Source organism: Podarcis raffonei, chromosome 1 (assembly GCF_027172205.1).
Source record: "Podarcis raffonei isolate rPodRaf1 chromosome 1, rPodRaf1.pri, whole genome shotgun sequence".
Classification (NCBI taxonomy): domain Eukaryota; kingdom Metazoa; phylum Chordata; class Lepidosauria; order Squamata; family Lacertidae; genus Podarcis; species Podarcis raffonei.
The window spans coordinates 27,502,255-27,523,047 of NC_070602.1; the positions used below are offsets into that span (position 1 = coordinate 27,502,255).

At 41.3% G+C, this 20,793-nt stretch overlaps 1 protein-coding gene across 2 annotated transcripts in view; it reads right to left on the reverse strand.

Moving 5' to 3' along the window:
* Positions 1 to 20,793, reverse strand: part of TSHR (thyroid stimulating hormone receptor) — a 58,795-nt gene that overhangs the window by 18,556 nt on the left and 19,446 nt on the right. For both annotated transcript variants that reach the window (XM_053377821.1, XM_053377810.1), the window contains exons 3-9: positions 16,606 to 16,677; positions 15,433 to 15,507; positions 12,401 to 12,475; positions 11,147 to 11,225; positions 9,643 to 9,722; positions 9,059 to 9,127; positions 2,305 to 2,382 (exon numbers count right to left, since the gene is read on the reverse strand). In XM_053377821.1, the coding sequence (XP_053233796.1) occupies positions 2,305 to 2,382; positions 9,059 to 9,127; positions 9,643 to 9,722; positions 11,147 to 11,225; positions 12,401 to 12,475; positions 15,433 to 15,507; positions 16,606 to 16,677 (528 nt within the window). The remainder of the gene's footprint in view (positions 1 to 2,304; positions 2,383 to 9,058; positions 9,128 to 9,642; positions 9,723 to 11,146; positions 11,226 to 12,400; positions 12,476 to 15,432; positions 15,508 to 16,605; positions 16,678 to 20,793) is intronic.

A 20,793-nucleotide genomic window follows, 5' to 3' on the forward strand; every position in this document is an offset into this window, starting at 1 on the left:
CTGCACAACATCATTGCTTATCACAGAGCCTGTCCGCTAAGGCCTTAGATTGTGTTTTCCCAGCTTTGTGGAACATGAGCTGACCTGAGACAGATTTAGGTCTGATCTTAAACTAGGAGGTTTGAATACAGCAAAATATACAGTAAAGTGATTTTAACACAGCAAGATATACAGCAAAGATAGAGTAAGACTGTTTAAAATAAATGCCTTTAATCCTATTAAATATGTCATGATCTGATTAGCAGAAAGGGTCCGTGGGTCAGAATAGGTCTGTAATACTCATTATACCTTGTTTTTCCATATTTCTCACAGCCAACCTTAGGATGAAAGCGAAGCCTCCTCAGGGAAGGGAAGGCTCAGGAGTTGGCAAATCGCTAACTCCAAACTCTCTCGGTTTATTTTTAACATTGGATGAAATGTTTCCCTTGTGCCCAAAGAGTTAATATTTCGGTTGAATTTGGAACAGTGCATGCTACAAAAGGTGATCAAATCATGAACCTCATTTTGTTTTTGCTCAACTTGTCCAGAACTTGAGCTCTTTTGTTTGGAACTTAGGCAGCTGTGCTGGCTGACACAGTTGGTAGATTATGCCGATTGGGCCTCTGAATCCTAGCCAAGATCTCATTATGCGAAGAGCAGCAAGTGCGTAATCATTCCTCTGAGGCTGGAAGAGAACTGTTGACTATGTCCCTTCTGCTGTGTTTCTTGCTTATTTCTGAGGATGGAGCACGATGACTGAAAAACACAGCAACGAAATCAATGGCACTTGCCTCAGCTACAGAGAGAGGGGTGGCGTAAGGCCCACAGGTCACTAGCAGAGCAACTGTTTTGCATGCAGGAGATCCCAGGTTAAATTCCCAGCACCTCCTGGTAGGGCTGGGAATGTCCCCTGTTTGAAATCCTGAACAGCTACTGCCAGCCGGACAATACTTACCTTGGTGGGATATCAGTCTGACTTGGTAAAAGGCAACTTCCTGTGTTCCCATGAACTTGCGTTAACACACAGCTTCTGGGACCACTGTTTGGAAGGCAGCTCTCGAAGTGTGCAAGTCTGCGCTTATCAAGGCAAACACTGGTTTCACATCTTCTATAACAGGGGTGTGCTTTTTGGACTCCAACTCCCATCTACCCTACTCAGGTTGACCAATGGTTAAGGATGATGGAGACCCACTGATTATTTGCGTGTGAACACTGGGAATACATGTAAGGGGTCAAGCCCCTCTTTTTTGGGGGGCGGGATATAAAACACTACAGGTAGGGCTTACCTGATTACAACGCTATCAGTACAAAAGCTTGGTGAAAGGAAAAGTCTTAATGGAGCATCAAAAAGCCAACAGAGGGATGCGTTGTGGAAAGGTGGATGATCGGGTAGCCTCTGTTCTTGTTTTTAATAAGGGTTTTTTTATATTGTGCTTTTATGTTGTGAACAGCCGAGATCTATGGGTATAGGGCGGTATATGCATTTTATTCTTCTTCTTCTTATAAATAAATAAATAAATAAATAAATAAATAAATAAATACCAGGCTTCGAGGCAAGCAGTTACACAAAGCAGGGTCAAAACCCAAAAGGCTATATTCTGTACCATATTCCAGCTAAAGCAACTTTCAGTGTCTGTAGGGCACAAAGTATAGCCTCAGATTAGAACAGGCAGGCTGGCTCATGAGTTTGGCACTATCATCACTAGCGAAATGTCAGGGACTGTTGGGAAGCTGATGAGTGTGCACCAGGGGAAGGAGGGATGAAGTCTGACACGGGAGATGAGACCAGTGATTTGTGGGGAACTGTACCGGCCAGGAGGCAAGGATCGTAGGCAGGAGAAGTGTCAAAGATAGAGGGTGGAGCACAGGATGTGTTGGAATAAGAGGAAAAGAGGCAAGTCAGGCAAGTGAAGGGCCAGGTGCTTCCCCACCTTCTCCTGCACTACTGTCTCCCAGAACCAGGAGGGGATTGAAAAGGGATGAGCAGAGGAAACTCCTATGTCGGCGTAGCCTCTGCTTGCCTCTGCCTGTTGGAGCAAGTACATAAACTGGTGGAGCAGAAGTGGTCCCCTGGTGCAGCAACTGCTCCACTGAGTGCGGACCTGGGAATAGATTGTTGCGCAAGAATATCCAGAGCTGTAGAAGCGATTGTTGAATGTTATCTTTGACAATCAAGAGTTATCTATCTGCTGTGCTTGTTCCTTTGGCTGTGAAGTGCCCTTGGCACGAAAGACACATTATGTGAAACAACCATCAGAGGATGCTTAGAGTACCATTAAATAACAATACTATAATTCCAAGGTATCTCTCCTTGCTCTTACTCACAGTAGGCTTGGACCGCTCTGCACACCCAAAAAAGCTTCTTCATCAATAACTCTCAGATATTTGTTCTTATTCAGATACCTGCAAGGGGGAAAGATAGCACCAATAATTAGCTGATAGCTTATATTTTAACAGAGTTAATTGTATGGGAATAGTAAAAAAGTCAGACTGGGAAGCTAGGTCAGCTGTTGCTGAATATCAGGCCCACTTTCTTCATCAAGGGGCTTCTAACAGAACATCCACTGAAGCCTATGGACAGGATTCCCCTAAGGAGCCTCACCAGCAGCTACCCCGCTTTGCCCCCCAAAATTGGTTGGGGTGTGCGTGTCAGGATAACTCCCAGAACAGTGGTCAGAAGGAGGGGCAAGCTAAAATGCTGATACAGACAGAATGTTCATTTCCCTTCCTCCCAAAGCAGCCCAGGGTGGGAAACAAGTGTTAAAACAATAAAAACCTTATTAAAAAAATTCCAGAAAATATTCAGACTAGAAAAATCATATTAAAAGAGCAATGTCTTCAATAGGCATTGATTCTAATATTCAAGGAACCAGTGACCTGAGCTATCTCAAGAAACAGCAACCCAGGGGAGCAAGCAAAGCATCCAGATGCCCCAGTCCTCCCAGTGCTGCAGAAATAAAATGAATGTATAATCTCCAGCAATATTGAATGTATAATCTGTCAGTCAAGGTGAGAAACTTGTGGCTCTCTTTTTGATATGTAGAAATGGCATGGCAATGGACACCAGTGAATAATGCAATAATAATAATAATAATAATAATAATAATAATAATAATAACAACAACAACAACAACAACAACAATAATAATAACAACAACACCAGCAATCATGAATGTATAATCTGTCAATCAAGTTGAGAAACTTGTGGCTCTCTTTTTGATATGTAGAAATGGCATGGCAATGGACACCAGTGAACAGGATTATGAGATCCCTGATCAACCATAAAAATTAGTTCCACTTGTATTGAGCGCTTAGGAAAACTGCATATAATATAATAACGTGCATCATAATGTGTATACAATGTGCAAGAAATGTTCGCATTTTAGTAGAACGGCAGGAGCGGGGGCTTCTTATTGTGATTAAGGAAAGAGATGAGAATTGGGGGGGGGGGAGTCAATGTAGATAAAGGCAACAATATGTTAAGAAAATCTGGACTCTATCTGGAAGCACCCAAAGTTCTTCATATATAAAGTTGCAGTGGCATTGCTTTTTTCTGTGGCTTTATGGATTTTAAAATTTCCAACAATACAAAAACTGGAGTGTGCCTGAAGATAGTAAGCACCTTAGAAAGATTAAACATGGTGCTGTTTTTTTAAAACACACACACACACAAGCAAACGAACAAACAGCCCTTGCAAATTAAAAACATTAAACAAAAAACATTAGACAACTGACGTATGGATGGGAAGTTTGGTGTGCTAGAATGAAGTATGAGAAGACTCTTCTGCCTTGAATACTAAAAATCAATGGAAGATGAATAACTGTTGTTGTTGTTTTTACAAGTCTTTTCTCTGATATTTAGGACTTCGTTGGAAAACTGAAACGTAGCTATCTGGTTCTACCAAGAAGGCAACACAGACTTTCAAACCAATGGCACATTCATAACAATGCCTTAGCAAGGAGGGGCTGCAATGACAGCTGCCAACTTCAACATCTATGAGCCAGAATGTAGGATTTCCTGATGTTAATGGATTTCAGTTGCTTAAACCTTTTCTTTTAATAGTATCCAAAAGGATTTTTCTTGCTAACTCACTTTATTGTTATGTTTTTGTTGGTACAACATCTAGAGAACTTATTTTAATAAATGTTAAGGGTGATTAATAAAGAAAGTAAGACAAAACATGCTAAAAGGCATACAGACGTTTAAGGGACTGTCTAGTTTGGCCCTTGTCTGGGCTCCCTGTGGGGGGAGTTCGCCTTTCTATTTACAGCAGGGAGGGACATTTATGAGTAAAGATTTGGAAGATGGTCTGCGCAGACGGTCTTCTGTCTGCGCAAGCAAGCATATGTGCATGTGCGCACAAGCTTGGCCTCTTTTGTCTAGTTACCTATAGCACAAGCATCACATAAGGAGGTACAAAAATAAATCGGGGGGTGGGAAAGATCTGAATGGTAGACAGAATATCCTGTCTATCTGCCTTTCTAAATCTTATACATATTCTGAAAAGGCTCTGACCTTGTTTCATTTCTTTGATCCGAGGAATTTATTATTGTTATTATTCTACGGGGATTGACTGGCTTAAAATAGCCTTCTATGATAAAAAGCCTTTTTCTATGAGGGTTAGAAGTTCGAACTGAATTGGTTTTGGAGAAGGATTGTTACGTAGGAGCTGCCCACATCTTTCACAATGGTTTTGTTGGCAGACCACCTCTGCGTTACAAAGGTGACATGAAGGTTGGCAACATCAACCCTGCGGTGCAGGAATCCCCTACAGATAACCACAGTGCCTGGAGATAAACAGACAGACAGGTTGTGTATCCACAGTTGTGTATCCCCAGCAGTGACCAGAGGAAGAATGACCACTGAGAGGAGCGCAGAGAGAAGCAACACCATGGTGCTTCTGCATCAGCACAACCAGATGCCTTCATCTGCCCCATCTGCAACAAAACATATCTACAGCCACAGCAGGCTCTGCAACCCTCCAAGAGTTTGACTTCATCCCCAAAGGTTCATTCCTCCACCGTCTCCCGAGACAGATGGATGCCAGCCAACCAACTCCATGCCAGAAAGAACATTCTGTTATTCTTTTCTCAACACCTTTTTCTTCAGTGATATATGTAAATGGTGACCGGGCATCACTGGGGTCATATCAGTGCTCAAAATGGCCAAAAAGAGCTTGGTGTCCATGTCAACTATTTATTTGATGTAGCTGTTCAGATATTTTGAATTTCCTTATAAAGCTGACTCGAGGCATTTTGAGGTCTGGGATAAAGGACAAGATGGTGCCCCCTTCCAATCCCATTTACAGAAGCCAACTACCGTATACTGCCAGTTGAACCTTCATGGGGCAGCATACTACAAAATTATTTAAGGCAGCAATATAGCTTAGGAGGAGGTACAGGGCAAATCATGGGGCACATACAGCTCTATCCTTGAACCACCTCTCCATTAATCCCTGCCTGCCTCTCCAGCAATCTCTATCTGGGCCATCAAGCTACACAAAACCAATAACCTAATGACCAACGCCCGTCCCCGAAAAAAACCCCAGACACTTGTGGCTCTGTGGTCATATCCACAAGTATTGAAATGCAATTTCTCTCCGCTCCTTTTTTGGAGCTCCACAAGTGGTCCTTCTGAACCTGGAACTATGTTCAATCTGTTGTGTTTGGAATGCAACAAGTCCATCTTTCTTCTCCTATTTCTTATCTGGAAGGGCATAAAACGATAGCAGGCGCCCATCAGGTTGCTGTAGCATGAGTCAAAATAACAGGGCCATCCAAAATCGGCATTCCAGCCTCTCTCAGGTAGGAGCCAATGATCAGATGTTGAAAATCCAAGCCTTGAGACAGCCTGAAACTTGGTCAGTTGTCTTAGACCGGAGCTGGGACACTGTGCCAAAACGAAAGCAGAGCTGGGCTAGACCAAAGAAGCATCAGAATTTTTCCTAATTCTTGCTGTGCAAGAAGACAAGTCGAAGCCAGAGCAGAGTGCAGACCAATTCGGCTTCCAAACAAAAATGAAACACAGTTTAAGACTATGAAGCAATGGCAGAATGGAACAGGGGGAAAGGCAGAAAGCTTTTTGCTAAGGCAACATTCCCGTATGTAATATATGAACATCTGGCTGGAGAGGAGGACCAGATTGGCAAAACCTCTTTTAGGAGAGGGAGGCGCAAGGAATTTAGGAGCACAGTGCATGTATATTCAGTAGAGGCATTTGTCTATAGGTACTATACATTTCAAACACATTCCCCCTTCCCCAACAATCCTAGGAACTATCGTTTGTTAAGAGTGCTGGGAATTGCGCCTCAATAAAGGTAAGCTACAGTTCCCAGAATGTGGGGTGGGAGATATGCTTTAAATATATATGTGCTTTGTAACGATTTGTTGGGTCTCTGGACCGTAATAAAGATTGTTGTTGTTGTTAAATATATATGCAGCCAAACAGATGAATGGGGAAAGCTTTCAGACTGGTTTGTCAATGGAAAAGTCCAAGTCACATACCTGAGTCTCACTTACACCCCAAGCTATACCTAATTTTGAGTCCTCAGCTCTTTAGCTTCCTTCTTTCCACTTCACTTTAAAAGCACTTTGTGTAAGCAACAACCAAACCAACCAAGCTGCTAGAATTACACTTTCAAAAATAAATTTCGCTGTCAGGGCATGTCTTCATTATTTTAGAATCCATTACTAAAATGCTAAAGCAGTTTGTTTTAGTTGCGAGTCCCTGAGCCAAGGAAGCTAATCAGGATTCATGCTGGAATTACCTAGCCTTACCATATTTTTAAACATTTCTAGCATATCAAGAGACACCAAAAAAAGAACTTGAAAAGCATGCCTTGTGGCTTTTGGCTAGAAGCAATACTTGCTCTCTCCCCACAAAAACCCACCCTCCACCCCAAAAAAATTATATTAGTACTGTCATTCATATGTTTGACTGAAGCTAAGGAGCATCAAGTGCCAGTGAAGTTTATTATTTCTGAAAGGAAAGATGGGGGGTAATCCTGTACGGTCATTTTAGATTCCAACGTATGTGAATTGTCTCCTTTTCCAGGCAGTTGTCACTCATGATGACACACCAGTCTGTGATACAAGAGTTTATTTTAAGGTAAGAGAAAGATACTTGTGGGGCTCAATTTTACAACACCAATTTACAGTTGACGTTTATGTTATATTTTAAAGCACCATACAGTTCAACTGCTCCAAATGGGAGCTCTTTTTAAAAAGAATAAAATAAAGTATGGTCCACAGTAGGGATGAAAATGATACTACAAAAATGCTTGCAAGCCAATTCAGGTGACAAACCAGGAAAAGTTAGGCTAAACCAGGTGGGACATTTGTCATGTAGTTCGGTGCTGCAAAGGGTTAGGAATGCAGGAAGCTGCCTTATAATGAGTCAGACCATCTAGTCTAATGTTGTCTACACTGACTGGCCGCAGTTTTGTATGTGTGTGCATATGAAGAAGTAAGCAAATGTAAGTGTCCACACCTACAAAGAATAGAATAGAATCAACTGCACAGCAAGCAGTGATTTTTTGCTTATTCATTTGGCATGATCTGCTAAGACTACGGCACAATTAGCCTGAGTGTTTAGGTTAGCACTTAGATTAAAGCTAGCCTTGAATATTCTGTTAAAGGAGATTTATACTTTGTTTCTACAGGTGCCTGGAAATGACCAGCTTGTAAAAACACGAGTTCCTTTTCAAAAACACAAGTTACTCATGGTGAGCACAAAGTCAGATTTTCAGATGAGGTGTGGCTGTTTTGTTTCAAATAGTATGAAATGGAGGTTCCAAGAGGTTTAGTTCCATTGCAGCCAGAGGATTTTCTAAGGCCCTGAAAAAGCTTGAAATGGGAGCTATTTTCATCATCACCACCACCATGGTACCCTCATGTGCATCTATATTTTTATTTTTATTTCACTCGACAATGGTAATTTGATTAAGAAACAATCAAATTTTGTAGCTTTTAACTCATACTTTCTAAACAGCCCTTATAGTTTAAAGACTTTTTGAGAAAGTGTTTTTGGGAACAAAGAACTCTCCCCCCCTTTTTTTGCAATGCCATATAGTGGGAAGAGGGAACTGTGGCCTTCCAGGAGTTGTCAGTTTGTTCAACTGCACAACTGCAGTGGTTTTTTTTGTTTCTAAACACACAATGTTGAGCTGACAAATTTATTTGTTTTGTTCTCTTTTCCCCTTCATTTTTTGTGCTGTGTGTTTCCCCCTAATAAATTTGCAATTAAAAAAATCCAAACAACCTGGAAAAATGAAAAACAATTTCTCCAAATCTCCTTGCTTCATTTATTTCCTATTGAATTCACTGTAAATTACTGCACAAGCATCTTTCTGTTTTAGAATGGGAAATGCCTGTAGTTTCAGGACTGAACATAAATTAAGTGCTTGCAAGCTTTTGTTGAATTGGGAGTTCATTCCCAGGTGTTTGCTATTGTGCAATCCGCTTGTTGATATTTTTCATTTTTTAAGATGTGAGTACTGCTTAGCAGACTCCTGAACACATGCCCCGTTTGTGCAAAATTAACACATTCAAATAAACAAACTGGAAGAAAAAGACAAAAGAGAGCATTTACCACTATGGATGGGAATAAGAAATTTAATTTCAACTTCAGCTGCAACTGGGCATGTGTGTAAACCTGTTGTTGGCATCCGTCTGCCTTCAGAGTGAACAAATGAGGTAAAATCTGAATGGAGAAAACATGGCTTCAAAGCCAGACCCATCTCAAATGTGCACAAGCCCTATGAGATGCTGTTTCACCCAAACTTGAAAACTTTTAAAAGTCGTTAGGTGCTTAATTGAACCTGGTGTGGTAAAGTGTTTAAGAGACTGAGCAATGAATTGTGAAGTAACAGTTTTGAATCTCACATCTGCTATGAACTCACTAGCTGGTCTTTGGCAAGCCAAACGTGCTCAGTTTCAGTTCCCCCATCAGAAATAACAGGGATAATGGCACTGACCTATCTTACAGAGTTGCTGTACGGAGTGCAATTAGATAATGCATCCAATATTCTTTAAATACCTGAAAGCATGATGCAATTGGTAAGTATTATTGATTACTTACACAGAATCTAGCTTTGTTCCATTGAAGGCATGGGCGTCAACCTTTGTGAACCCATTGTTGTACAGCTTTCTGTAAACAAACAAAAAATAGATTATTAGCTGATGTGACACAACTGTAACTAGGCTTTTTTACTTTTTGCATGCACACTGTGTCCTAACTTACTTTAGTCTCAATGGGAATGCTTGTTTCCATTGCTCCCCACCCCCAAAGTATACTTTCCCCTAACTAGCATCTGAACACCTATATATTTTTGGTTTGATGGCATTATATGAAATTCCATTATATCTTGGTCTATTTATTTTTCTTCCTACTGAAACCAGTGGGAGGTAACATTTAAGAAATAAACCACTCGGGGTGAAATTCCAAACTGCCTACTTACTGCCTTGGCAGGGGCAAGCTCAGTGGGGCTTGCGAAACAGTGTCCCCTCTCCCAAACACAGCCCCCCTCCCATCGCCTGAGGATTGTTCTGCCTGTCATCTTTGCAACTGACAACTATTTTCTTACTTAGAATTACTCATTACTGCTTCACAACTACTGAAACGAAAAGGAGGAAGGGAAAACAACTTGTGCCCGATCAACATACAGGCTAAGGGATTCGTTGCATAGCCCATGAAATGCGTTTGCAGGCACCGAAATCATGTATGGATTATCAGCCATTTCACTGTGAAAAAAGGGGGAAAGGCTTAGTATAACAATAAAATACAATTATATGTTAATATAACTCTATGATTATAAATATAGATATAGATACACACACATGCTTAATTTTTCTTTAGACATTTAGACAACTGCACTGTACTGCATGTGAGACAGCCCTTGATAAAGCGTGTTCTCCATAATAGAGAGCACGTGTTGCGGTGGGGGCCATAAAGGCCACCCCACTGTTGTTGGGCAAATTGGCCACATGCTGTGATTGGGCAAGGAGTGTTGCTGGGGAGAATGTTATGTTGCTAAAGTGTGGGAGGGGTCAGAGGTCTGAAATACAGGGCTCGCAGCCTGGGGCCTTCTCTTGGGCTGTGTGCACCGGATCACCTGCCCATCCTCCCTGAAAAGGGGGGGGGGTTCGTTGTCCTCTGACCTTGCTATGCCTGTCATGGGGTCGTCTGCCTTGGGGCAGAGGCCTGGTAGGAATTTTGTCCATTTGGCTGATTGGCTGTTGCCATTTGGTTTTTGCCTACTGCATAGCAAATCATCACAACTTGTAAGGTTGGTAGTTAGGCATTGGTTAAAATTGGTTGGTGGAGGGGTAAGTGCCTACCCCTCCAATGGTGGTGCTGAAAGGGAATTCTGTTAAAGGAATGCAGGGGCTTGCCATCCCCTTTCATCCTAGTCCCTGGCATCGGACTTGGGCCATGCAAGCCCCAGGGGGCATGAGGGTAAGAGATGAGGGACTGATGTTCAGCTTTATTTCTCCCCAATATACTTCTCCCTGACTGGCTTCCGCTGGAATCCGGAAGTCAGTTCTGTCCCTGGGGCAAGGACAGATAGTCGTAACCAATGCCTAAGCAACCACTCACATGTGTGTATTTAAATAAAGTTGTGGCCAAATTCATGCCAAAAAACTTAAACAAAAATTGATGTGTGAAGTGTGAGTTATTGGGGTGGCCTGGGGGACCTCGATGTGCAACTGGAAATTTCAACTGATGCAGTATCCTAATAAGGATGAACAATGGAGAAAATAATATACCAGCACTTCAGCAGCTTTGCTGCCCCCCCCAATTGTCTTCTTCATCCAGTTAAAGGTACTTGTTTTGAAGAACAAAGTGCTTTAACAGTCAAGAAGACCATCTCCTCCTGAAGTTTCATTATGATTTTCTACAGTTTTCAAAGGCCTCTTCAGTACTATATATTCAACAAATTAGAGCACCTGTAACACGCAGAGAGGCTCTCTAGTGAACTCTGGTTGGAAGCAGAAATTACAACAGATAAAAAAGGGTGCCACTGAAAATAACACTTGTGATTCTCTCCTCCTCTATGCTTCACAAAGTCTAGCAATGCACAACAGACAATGGACTACAACTTTTCTCTGCCCTGATAAACTTCATTGGCTGCCGCTCAAAGAAGAAGGGAAACTCTGATACTTGCAGCAAAAAGTTCATATCTGCTGTCACTGAGTTGATCTTCGTGAGGTCAGGGAAAACTCTGAGTCCAGTGTTCATGATCACACTGAAATAAAGCAGAAAGAGAGAAGGAGAATTAAATGGTGTGCCTATGTACCCAAAGAGATCCATCACCATCATCATTATTATTATTAATTTATTTAAACAGTTTATATGCTGTTGAGCAGCGTAGCTCTAAGTGGTATACTGTAAGGTTGCAAAAGATTTAAGATAGTTAGTTAGTGCAGATATGCCTTTAAAACGATGACTGTACAATCTAGGCCAAACTAAGTTCCACTGATATAAATTAGGTTCATATACCTGTGGGAGCAAGGATTGGACTAGTTGACCTCCCAGGGTAGCATCTAAGCCAGTGATTCCCGATTGCAAGAGTGACATCTCTGCAAGACTAGGCTGCAGTGGTCAAAACTGGCTGGACAGGAGATTTATCTGAGTCTAGAGTCTACGTATATCTCATCTGTTAGTGAGATTCATTCATTGCTGTTGACAGCTGACCCTTTGAATGGCAGAGGAAGTCTAGGGACTCAGCTACATTAGTAAAGAAAAAGTGTTTTATATGTGTTATAACACTGTGACACCAAAAGACGCTGTGGAGTCCTGCCTTTCGCCAACGTGATTTCCCATAATAAACTTTACAACGCGTTTTCCTGAAACACTTTTTTGATGTGCCTACATCCAGCCTAGGATTCCTCCCACCCAGCCCAGATAAGAAAAGTGTTTGTGAAAATGAGTAATCGGTTAGCAGTGTGCATCAGACCGGGAGAGACAGAGTTAGTTTGTGCTCTGAAAATATCTGGTGTGGGGTGGGACTGACTTGTTTCCCTAGGATAGCTGACATGGGGCAGTGAACTTCAGTTGAAGGTGTAATACTTCACCTAGGCTCAACCTGTATATTTGTAAATCATTTTTCCAAAACGCCAGTAAGCAGTGGTATTTTTCTAGAAAAAGAAGTGCCAGAACTCACAATGATCGCCTCTTTTGTTCTCTTAGAATGGCAATGGCTCCCACCTGAGAGGAGTCGGAACTGAGTTCCGGTGACTTCTGGATGAAAAAAAGCCATGCCAGTAAGCCTCCATAGAATAAGAACAGGGGCACTGCTGTAAGCATGAAAAAATATCCCTATTTTGAACTCTAATGTTGGCGGGTAGAACCCTGAGGTTAAGGAAGCACCCAAATCTTTCAAGAATAGCAATTCCCTAGGCTTTTGTTTTCAGTACTTACAGATATTTCAGCAACGGGAGATTCATGAAGGCTTCGGGATCTATGTATTGTAGGTTTCTAGCATTTCGGATTTCTCTGTTCAAAATACAATCAAATGTCCACAAAGAACATTAGTATTTCTGCTCTTGCACACCTCACATTAAACACACACACACACACAAACACACAACATAGGAAGATGTCTTATACAGAGTCAGACCACTGGTCCATCTAGCTCAGGCTTTCAGACTGGAGTATCTCCTGCTCCCCCAGAGATGCTGAGTATTGAACCTGCACACAAAACAGATGCTCTCTGCCCCTGAGCTTTGGTCTATGAAATTCTGAGAACTGAAAAGTCCATTCTTATAAATGAGCTCCATGTGAACTATGGCCTATTAGCAAATGTTTCGTCCAAATAACGTGTAACAAGCTGACTTCACTCAAAAGCAAGAAGACCTGTTTTCTGGGTGGTATGATTAGCATAATTTTCTGAAAAGATTGGATTCTGGACCCCTTTACACTTATATAACTTATATAACACTTATATAACACTTATAAAAGAAACACTACTTTGGCCTGCTCGTCTTTGTATATGTTGGCCTTTGTGTTAAAAAATAACAGTTGTTTAATGTTTTCGAGGTCAGGCACAAAAAAGATTTTCTGATGTGCAAAAAGATTTCAGTTATGAAAATGGGTTCAGAAAGAATATTAAATTAATTAACAATAAAAACAAAGCATGCAGGGGATTTTAGCATTGCCATATGGCTGGATTCCTTCTGGGCTGCCTGGAATGTCACTATTCAAGAAGCAAAAGCCAGTACTAGAAAATGAAAAGCCAGCCACAATATTGGTGTGTGATCTCTCTATCTATCTATCTATCTTGCATGCCACCCCAGTCTCCGAATGGCACAAGATTCCACGGGTTCCAGGGACCACTTTCCTAGGAATGATGGGCAGCAGAGACTGTGGTGTCTTTATGATATATGGTTTATTTACACATATCTACAACCTGAGCCTACAATGCTCACAGCATTAACACCCCATAAGGGTATTGCTTCTCCCATAGCCACAGCCTTGGATTCCAGACGAAAACAGGCATGGTTCTGCCTCTCAGCTGCCCAGCCTGCTTCTAGCTTCTAGCTCTCTCAACTCTGGCTTTTGCCTTTCTAACTAACATAGAGACCCATTGGGCCTCTGGCACAGAGCCACTTCCTTTGTTAACTTAATGGCACACCAAACCCTGTTACCTCTTCTGATTCCGACACCTCCTCCTCCTAGCCTGCTCCTTCTTCTCCCTCTGACCATTCATCCATCCCACCACCACTCATCTGGCTCCGAGTCTTCTTCCCCCGGGGGTTGCCTTGGGGGTTCCCCAGCCTCTGTATCCAGCCAATCCATGACCCCCTATCATGCCCTCCTTATGAGCGCCTCAGGAGCTATTTTTGCCTTCCATAGTCTGAGACAAAATTTTGGACTAGATGATTCTTACGCTCCTTTTTCTGAGCACATGTCGAAGCCAGAGCAATTAGCCCCTCTTTTTATGAGGAACAAGTTCTCAATTAAACAAACAAACAAAGCATTAAAAATATACAAATGGTGTGTTCACTCACTCGCTTTCCTTTAAAAATAAATGTTAACACATACATAAATATATATACTTCTGAATAGTCCTCTGTTGCATGACTGCTTTTCCCCTAAAACTGTTTAAAGTAATTGAAACCAATTTTTAAACAAACTATGATGATAGCGGCTAAATATTATTTTAGAAGTAAGGCTTCTAAAATGTAATGTAACATAAATGTACGTACAGCAGACAGCATTTGTTTATTCCCCAACTGACCTTGCCCTCTGGAGAATAATTACACAGAAGCCAGTGACATTCAACTAATGCTAATGATCTAAGGGGCTCTGAAGAGAATTCAGAAAAACACTCACATTTCTGAAGGGCTTTCCCTCACAAAATGATATCTGGCATGCATAGTCAAACCTTTTAACCTTTTCCCAATTAAGTTTTCTTGTCCTAATTGACAACAGGTATGGTTAGATGAGTGTGTCCTTTGGGCTTCATAATCCTGTTTAGCAGCACAATCTAGCAGTTGCAAATAGACTGTGGAGATAAATTAATATTATGCAACTTTCCGAATGCTGCAAAACAAACCCACCAGTTAATGGCACTAGCATGTCATATTGGTGTTCATTGTTAGTGCCGCTTAATGAATATGGGTTTTCATTCATTTTTTTCTTTTTTGGTAACATAGTTTTTATTCATTTTCATCTATGGGTTTTCTTCTATAGCTGGTATATTTTCCCCTAGATTAAATATACTGAAGCATATACTATTACATAGTTCACCACAAAGTTAATTGTTTCTTTTTTGGCGATCACTTGTAGCCGAGTAAGATTGTCTTCCATGAACATGGTCTTAGCAGTGAGTCCGTAAGTGACTGTGGAGGCCAATTCTGGATCCACACATCCGTCTACATGGGGACATAGGTTTCCAGGCGGGAGTTGATCACGGTGAGGGTTTGCCAAACGTGCCTTCCTCTTAGCTCGTTATTCCTTTGTGCCCTGAGTTCGTGCTTCTTCAAAGTCCACGACACCTTTGGTAAAGGCTGTTCTCCAATTGGAGCGCTTGCAGGCCAGTGTTTCCCACTTAACAGTGCTTATACTACATTTTTTAAGGTTTGCCTTGAGAACATTCTTAAGCTGGGAATAGAATAGTTGCTTTGGAAGATAATAATCAGGCATCCAAATAGTTAAGCAGTCATTGGAAGATATATATCCAAAAGAGAGACTAGGGATTTGGAATAAGCAGCGGATTAGGGAGCTGTGGAACTGACATTCTTATTTAGCTCTTTAAATATTAAAAAAATAATATTGATGTTTGAAAATTAACAGTTTTGAAGAGATAAATACATCGCTTGATAACCTTAACTTTATGAGCTGATCTACTGTAGCCAAGTTCACACAACCAACTTAACACATTTGACCAGCTGTTTTTGCACCATATCATAGGACCAGTTCAAATTATTCAAGGATTTTCATCTACTTACATATGCGTGACTTTGTTTAGATTTCTGAAAGAATGAGCCTCCAGCATCTGCAGCACTGCATCTATGGTGATATAGCTACATGGGAGAAAAATGGGAAGGGAGGTCATACACAAAGGCAGATGGAAATCTATGAGTTGAGTTCATTGTATCTGTTCTCTGTAAGTATTCCTCTGCTCCAGGGAGAGTCAATGTTGTGCCCCCCAGATGTTGGGCTACAAGTCCCATTGTCCCTGATCATTTTGGTTGGAGCTGATGGGAGCTGGAGTCCAACCACATTGGGAGGTTAGCTGCCCCTCTTTTCTTTCATTGTTTTCAATTGGCTATGTTGGAATGGAATTCTAAACAACAAGTTGGTGCCTTGGACTTCTGCATAATCTCCGCCTCTTTTGACACAGCTGCAAGGATTTGCTTCTACATTCAAGTAACCACAGTCTGCTGTTATCTCTGAACTGGGACAGACTGTGGCTAGTTTTAACTATGGTTTGTCTGAACGAGCCAGCTGCAAACTGCACTTCTCAATCCTGGCTGGTTCTGATAAACCATCATTAAAACTAACTGCAGTGCTTGCAGTTTCAGGGAATCCAATTCCCTATGCAGAGACAGAAGTGTCTTCCCTGGTGGGGCCGTTACGCTAGTGTCCCAGCAGATGGGTCACTGTTACTTTCTGAGAGGGGGCATTGGCACGGTACACATGCACCACCGGCAGCCCTAGACTGGCTCTTGTTTCCACCATGCCAACCTCCCCACTCCCAGTAAGCAATAATAGTGACCAACCAGCCAGGAAGCTAGCATAGGAGTTCCACCCTACTTGGTGAACCACTTCAGATGTTGCTGGACTCCAATTCCAATCATCCTTAAGCATTGACTGCCATGGCAGGGGCTGATGAATTACGATTCCAATAACGTGTGGAGGGCAACATCCCTGGTGTATTATTAATTTATTTCATTTTGGCATCCACACTTTGAAACTCCCTGCCTATTGACATCAGGCCTGAACCGTTTTGTTCACCTCATCTGTTTGTTACTCAGTCAAGTTTGCCTGGGGTTTTTTTTTTGTTTTTTTTAATTCTTGGATTCAGTCAGCTTTATTCAGCTACTTCTGCTAACAATCCGAGTTTTTTTTAATGCTTCACCCCATTTTAACATAAAAACACATTGGGGGTTGGAACTTACATCCTGGAGATGTTGGGAAGATTGGAGAATGCTTCTCTAGGAATTATTCTCAAATGGGTTTCCATAAACCTCCTGTAGGAACAAAACTCTGTTAGTTCAAGAGACTTACAGATTAAAAAACCTTTTTTTCCGTTTCTCAGAGCAGAGTGGAACTTATGTTGGGGGTAGAAGGAGAAATGATTACAGACACAAGGCAGGTGGAGATGAGAGAATATGATGAGAGTATATGACAGGGGTCAGCAGCGTTTGGGCCAGGGGTCACATTTTGAATTTTAAGATAGTGCTGGGGGCGCCAGCCACAAAATGGCTGCCATTGGGGTCCGATATTGGCTGCCTTGGAGGCATGGCATAACACTAAATTAGAGTACAATCATGATGAGACTTTCCCCAGAATTTGATTTGGGATAGGGACATGGTAAATGGGGAACACAATCTCTTCCAGTGCCACAGTTCAAATCATAGGCAGACTTTATGTTAAGCTGCTTTAAAGTAAAAAATAAAAATAGTGAACGATCCAGTTGTGCCTCTTTCATATACTATACAGTCCCCTTCCTCAAAGAGAAAAATAATGCTGGTATGGTTTTGCACATCTTTGTATCCTTTAAATCATATTTCAAGAATAAATTTTAGCATGTTTCCCTCTCTTTTCCTACCTTGTAGGACTCCTTGTTGTTGTTTTTAACTAAATATTAAGAACATAAAAAGACACCTGCTAGATCAGGACACATAGCTTAATGGGTTCATTGCTAAATCTGTACACCATGGAACAGCTCCCCAAATCTGCCTATTCTTAAAAAAAAGTTTTGTTTTTTTAAAAAAGTTGTTTATTATGCCTCATATTGCAGCTGGTGTAATTTTTGTCTAATAATGTCAGTCTTCATGGCTTTACCACATCTGCACAATTAATTATACAAAATACACTCAAAACAATAGGATTAGTGGAATAGGAAGGCTGAAATCTGTGTGTCAGACTGAATCCTTTTTTTTTTTTCACTTAGGAAGCAGGATGAAAAGCTATTAATATGACATCTATTAAAAACTCCCCACTCCTGTGACAGATTGAAACTGCAGAGTTTTGAAAAATTAAAAGACAAAGTGCGAGATTGGCTTCATTATTATCAAATAAGAGAGGCCTATAATTTGGACAGGAAAATTGGCTTCCAGGTGGATAAATCAAAATTGGAAACAGAACTGTTAGAACCAAAAACTAAGATTTTGTCAAAGATGTATAACTTGCTGTTGAAATGGAACACGCAGGATGAAACGGTCAAATCAGCAATGATTAAATGGGCGCAGGACTTAGGTCATAACATTATGTTTGCTGACTGGGAGCAGTTGTGGACCACCTGTATGAAGTTTACGGCATGTATTGCCTTAAAGGAGAATATTATGAAAATGATTTACAGGTGGTACATGACCCCAGTCAAGCTTGCAAAAATTTATCACCTGCCTGACAATAAGTGTTGGAAATGTAAAGAAGCTGAGGGAACATTCTTTCACCTTTGGTGGACATGCCCAAGGGTCAAGGCTTACTGGGAAATGATATATAATGAACTCAAGAAGGTATTTAAAAGTACCTTTCCTAAGAAACCAGAGGCCTTTCTTTTGGGCATAGTTGGCCAATGGGTGCCAAAGAAAGATAGAACATTTTTTATGTATGCAACAACAGCAGCAAGAATACTTCTAGCCAAGTACTGGAAGACACAAGATTTACCCACCGTGGAGGAATGGCAGACGCAAGTGATTGACTACATGGAGATGGCTGAAATGACTGGCAGAATCCGTGACCAGGGAGAAGAACTGATGGAACAGGACTGGAAAAAGTTTAAGGACTATTTACAAAAATATTGTAAAATCTTTGAGTGTTAATATGATGTGGGAAGTGAAGGTAACAGGGTTTGTGTGACTTTGGTTAAATGTGAATGAAAAGAAGAACGTTAAAAAGGATAGGGGGTTATGAACAGAACATTATTATGTCATACTATATAAGATGAGGTATGGACTAAAATAATGGAAAATTGGGACATAATAATTAGAATATAAAATTAAGTATGGTTTAAATAAGGTTTTGAACTTGCTGAATTTGATTGGAATAAAGTGGAACACAAAAAAGGGGGATGTGAGGAGGTCAAGACAGAGGGGCATGGAACTCTATAAATTTAAGAAAGTGGGTTTTTCTTTTTTTTCTTTTCTATTTTCTTCTTTTTTCTGCTATATATTTTTGTCTTTTTTGATGTATTTGTTTTTTATATGAGCTTTATGTATGGAAATGATACATCTTGAAATGATGAATTTTTTGTTTTGTTTTGTAAAACCTTAATAAATATTTATTTTTTTTAAAAAAAAAAACTCCCCACTCCTTACCCTAGTATTTTCCACAAATATTTTCCAAAATCTTGAAAGGAAACCCTTTAAACCAGGCATCCCCAAACTCGTCCCTCCAGATGTTTTGGGACTACAACTCCCATAATCCCTAGCTAACAGGACCAGTGGTCAGTGATGATGGGAATTGTAGTCCCAAAACATCTGGAGGGCCGGGTTTGGGGATACCTGCTTTAGACAGAACATCTAATACTTTATGGTTAATTTCAACAACAATCACAAAGGGCAAGGCAATGTCGATATTAAAGTATTTTAAATCCAGTGCCAAATCCTGTTATTCACAGCCAAAATCCCTCAATGACTTACGAATAAGTTATGATAAGTTAATGGAGGCACTGTCATGCCTACGATTAATGACCATAAACCATAATTGGAGGAAGTCGTAACAATTAAATATCCAAAAGCCTGTAGTTCACTTCTGAATTAGCTAGTCTTGTTTCTGAAGTCAAACCGATGCATCAGGAATGACTAATTGTTGAATTTTTTTTTTTAATTCTGAATTTTGTACAGAGTACTTCATGCCCTTTCGTTATCTGCATTCATGTGCATTGATTAAATACTGAAACATAAGAAGCTAAAAACATAAGAAGAGCCTGCTGGAACAGGTCTATAGCCCATCTAAGTCCAGCATCCTGGTCTCACATGGACCAACCAGATACCTGTGGGAAAGCTGCAAGCAGGGTTGCAACCCAAGACCCGTCTTCCCTCTGTTTTAGAGCAACTGACATTCAGAAGAATTACTGTCTCCAACTGTGCAGGCAGAATAAGGTAAAGGTAAAAAGGTAAAGGACCCCTGGATGGTTAAGTCTAGTCAAAGGCGACTATGAGGTTGGGGCACTCATCTTGCTTTCAGACCGAGAGAGCCAGCGTTTGTCTACAGACAGCTTTCCGGGTCATGTGGCCAGCATGACTAAACCACTACTGGTGCACGGAAGACCACAACGAGTGCAAGAGTCCACAGAAACAGTGTTTTTCTTCCCGCCGTAGCGGTACCTAGTTATCTGCTTGCACTGGTGTCCTTTCAAACTGCTAGGTTGGCAGGAGCTGGGACCAAGTAACGGGAGCTCACTTCATAGCAGAGATTCGAACCGCCGACCTTCCGATCAGCAAGCCCAAGGGACTCAGTGGTTTAGACCACAGCGCCAGAATATAACCATCATGGCTAGTAGCCATCAATAGCCCTCTCTTCCATGAAGTTTTCTTTTAAAGCCGTCTAGGTTGGTAGCCACCATTGCTTCTTCTGATTAGTGAGTTTCACAGCCTGAGAAATGACTTTCTTTCATCTGTCCTGAATCACTTGATGTCCACGAGTTCAACAGTGGTACCTCGGGTTACATACGCTTCAGGTTACACACTCCGCTAACCTAGAAATAGTGCTTCAGGTTAAGAACTTTGATTCAGGATAAGAACAGAAATCGGGCTCCGGCAGCGCGGCAGCAGCGGGAGGCCCCATTAGCTAAAGTGGTGCTTCAGGTTAAGAACAGTTTCAGGTTAAGTACGGACCTCCGGAACGAATTAAGTACTTAACCCGAGGTACCACTGTAGTGTTATGAAAGAGGGAGAAAACATGTTTTCTGTCCACTTTCTCCATGCCATGAATAGTTTTATAAACCTCTTGTTATAGCACCTCTTCCCATTTTTCTAAATTGAACAGTCACAAATGCTGTAATCTTTCTGTATAGGGGAGCAGGAGTACCAGCTTGGCCCCATGACCGTGGGTGCCTGGGCCATGGGTGCCATGCAGCGTGCATGGCCCTGACACTGAAATGTTGGGTGTCCGGCCCCTTCATGGGGAATTTGGTGGGT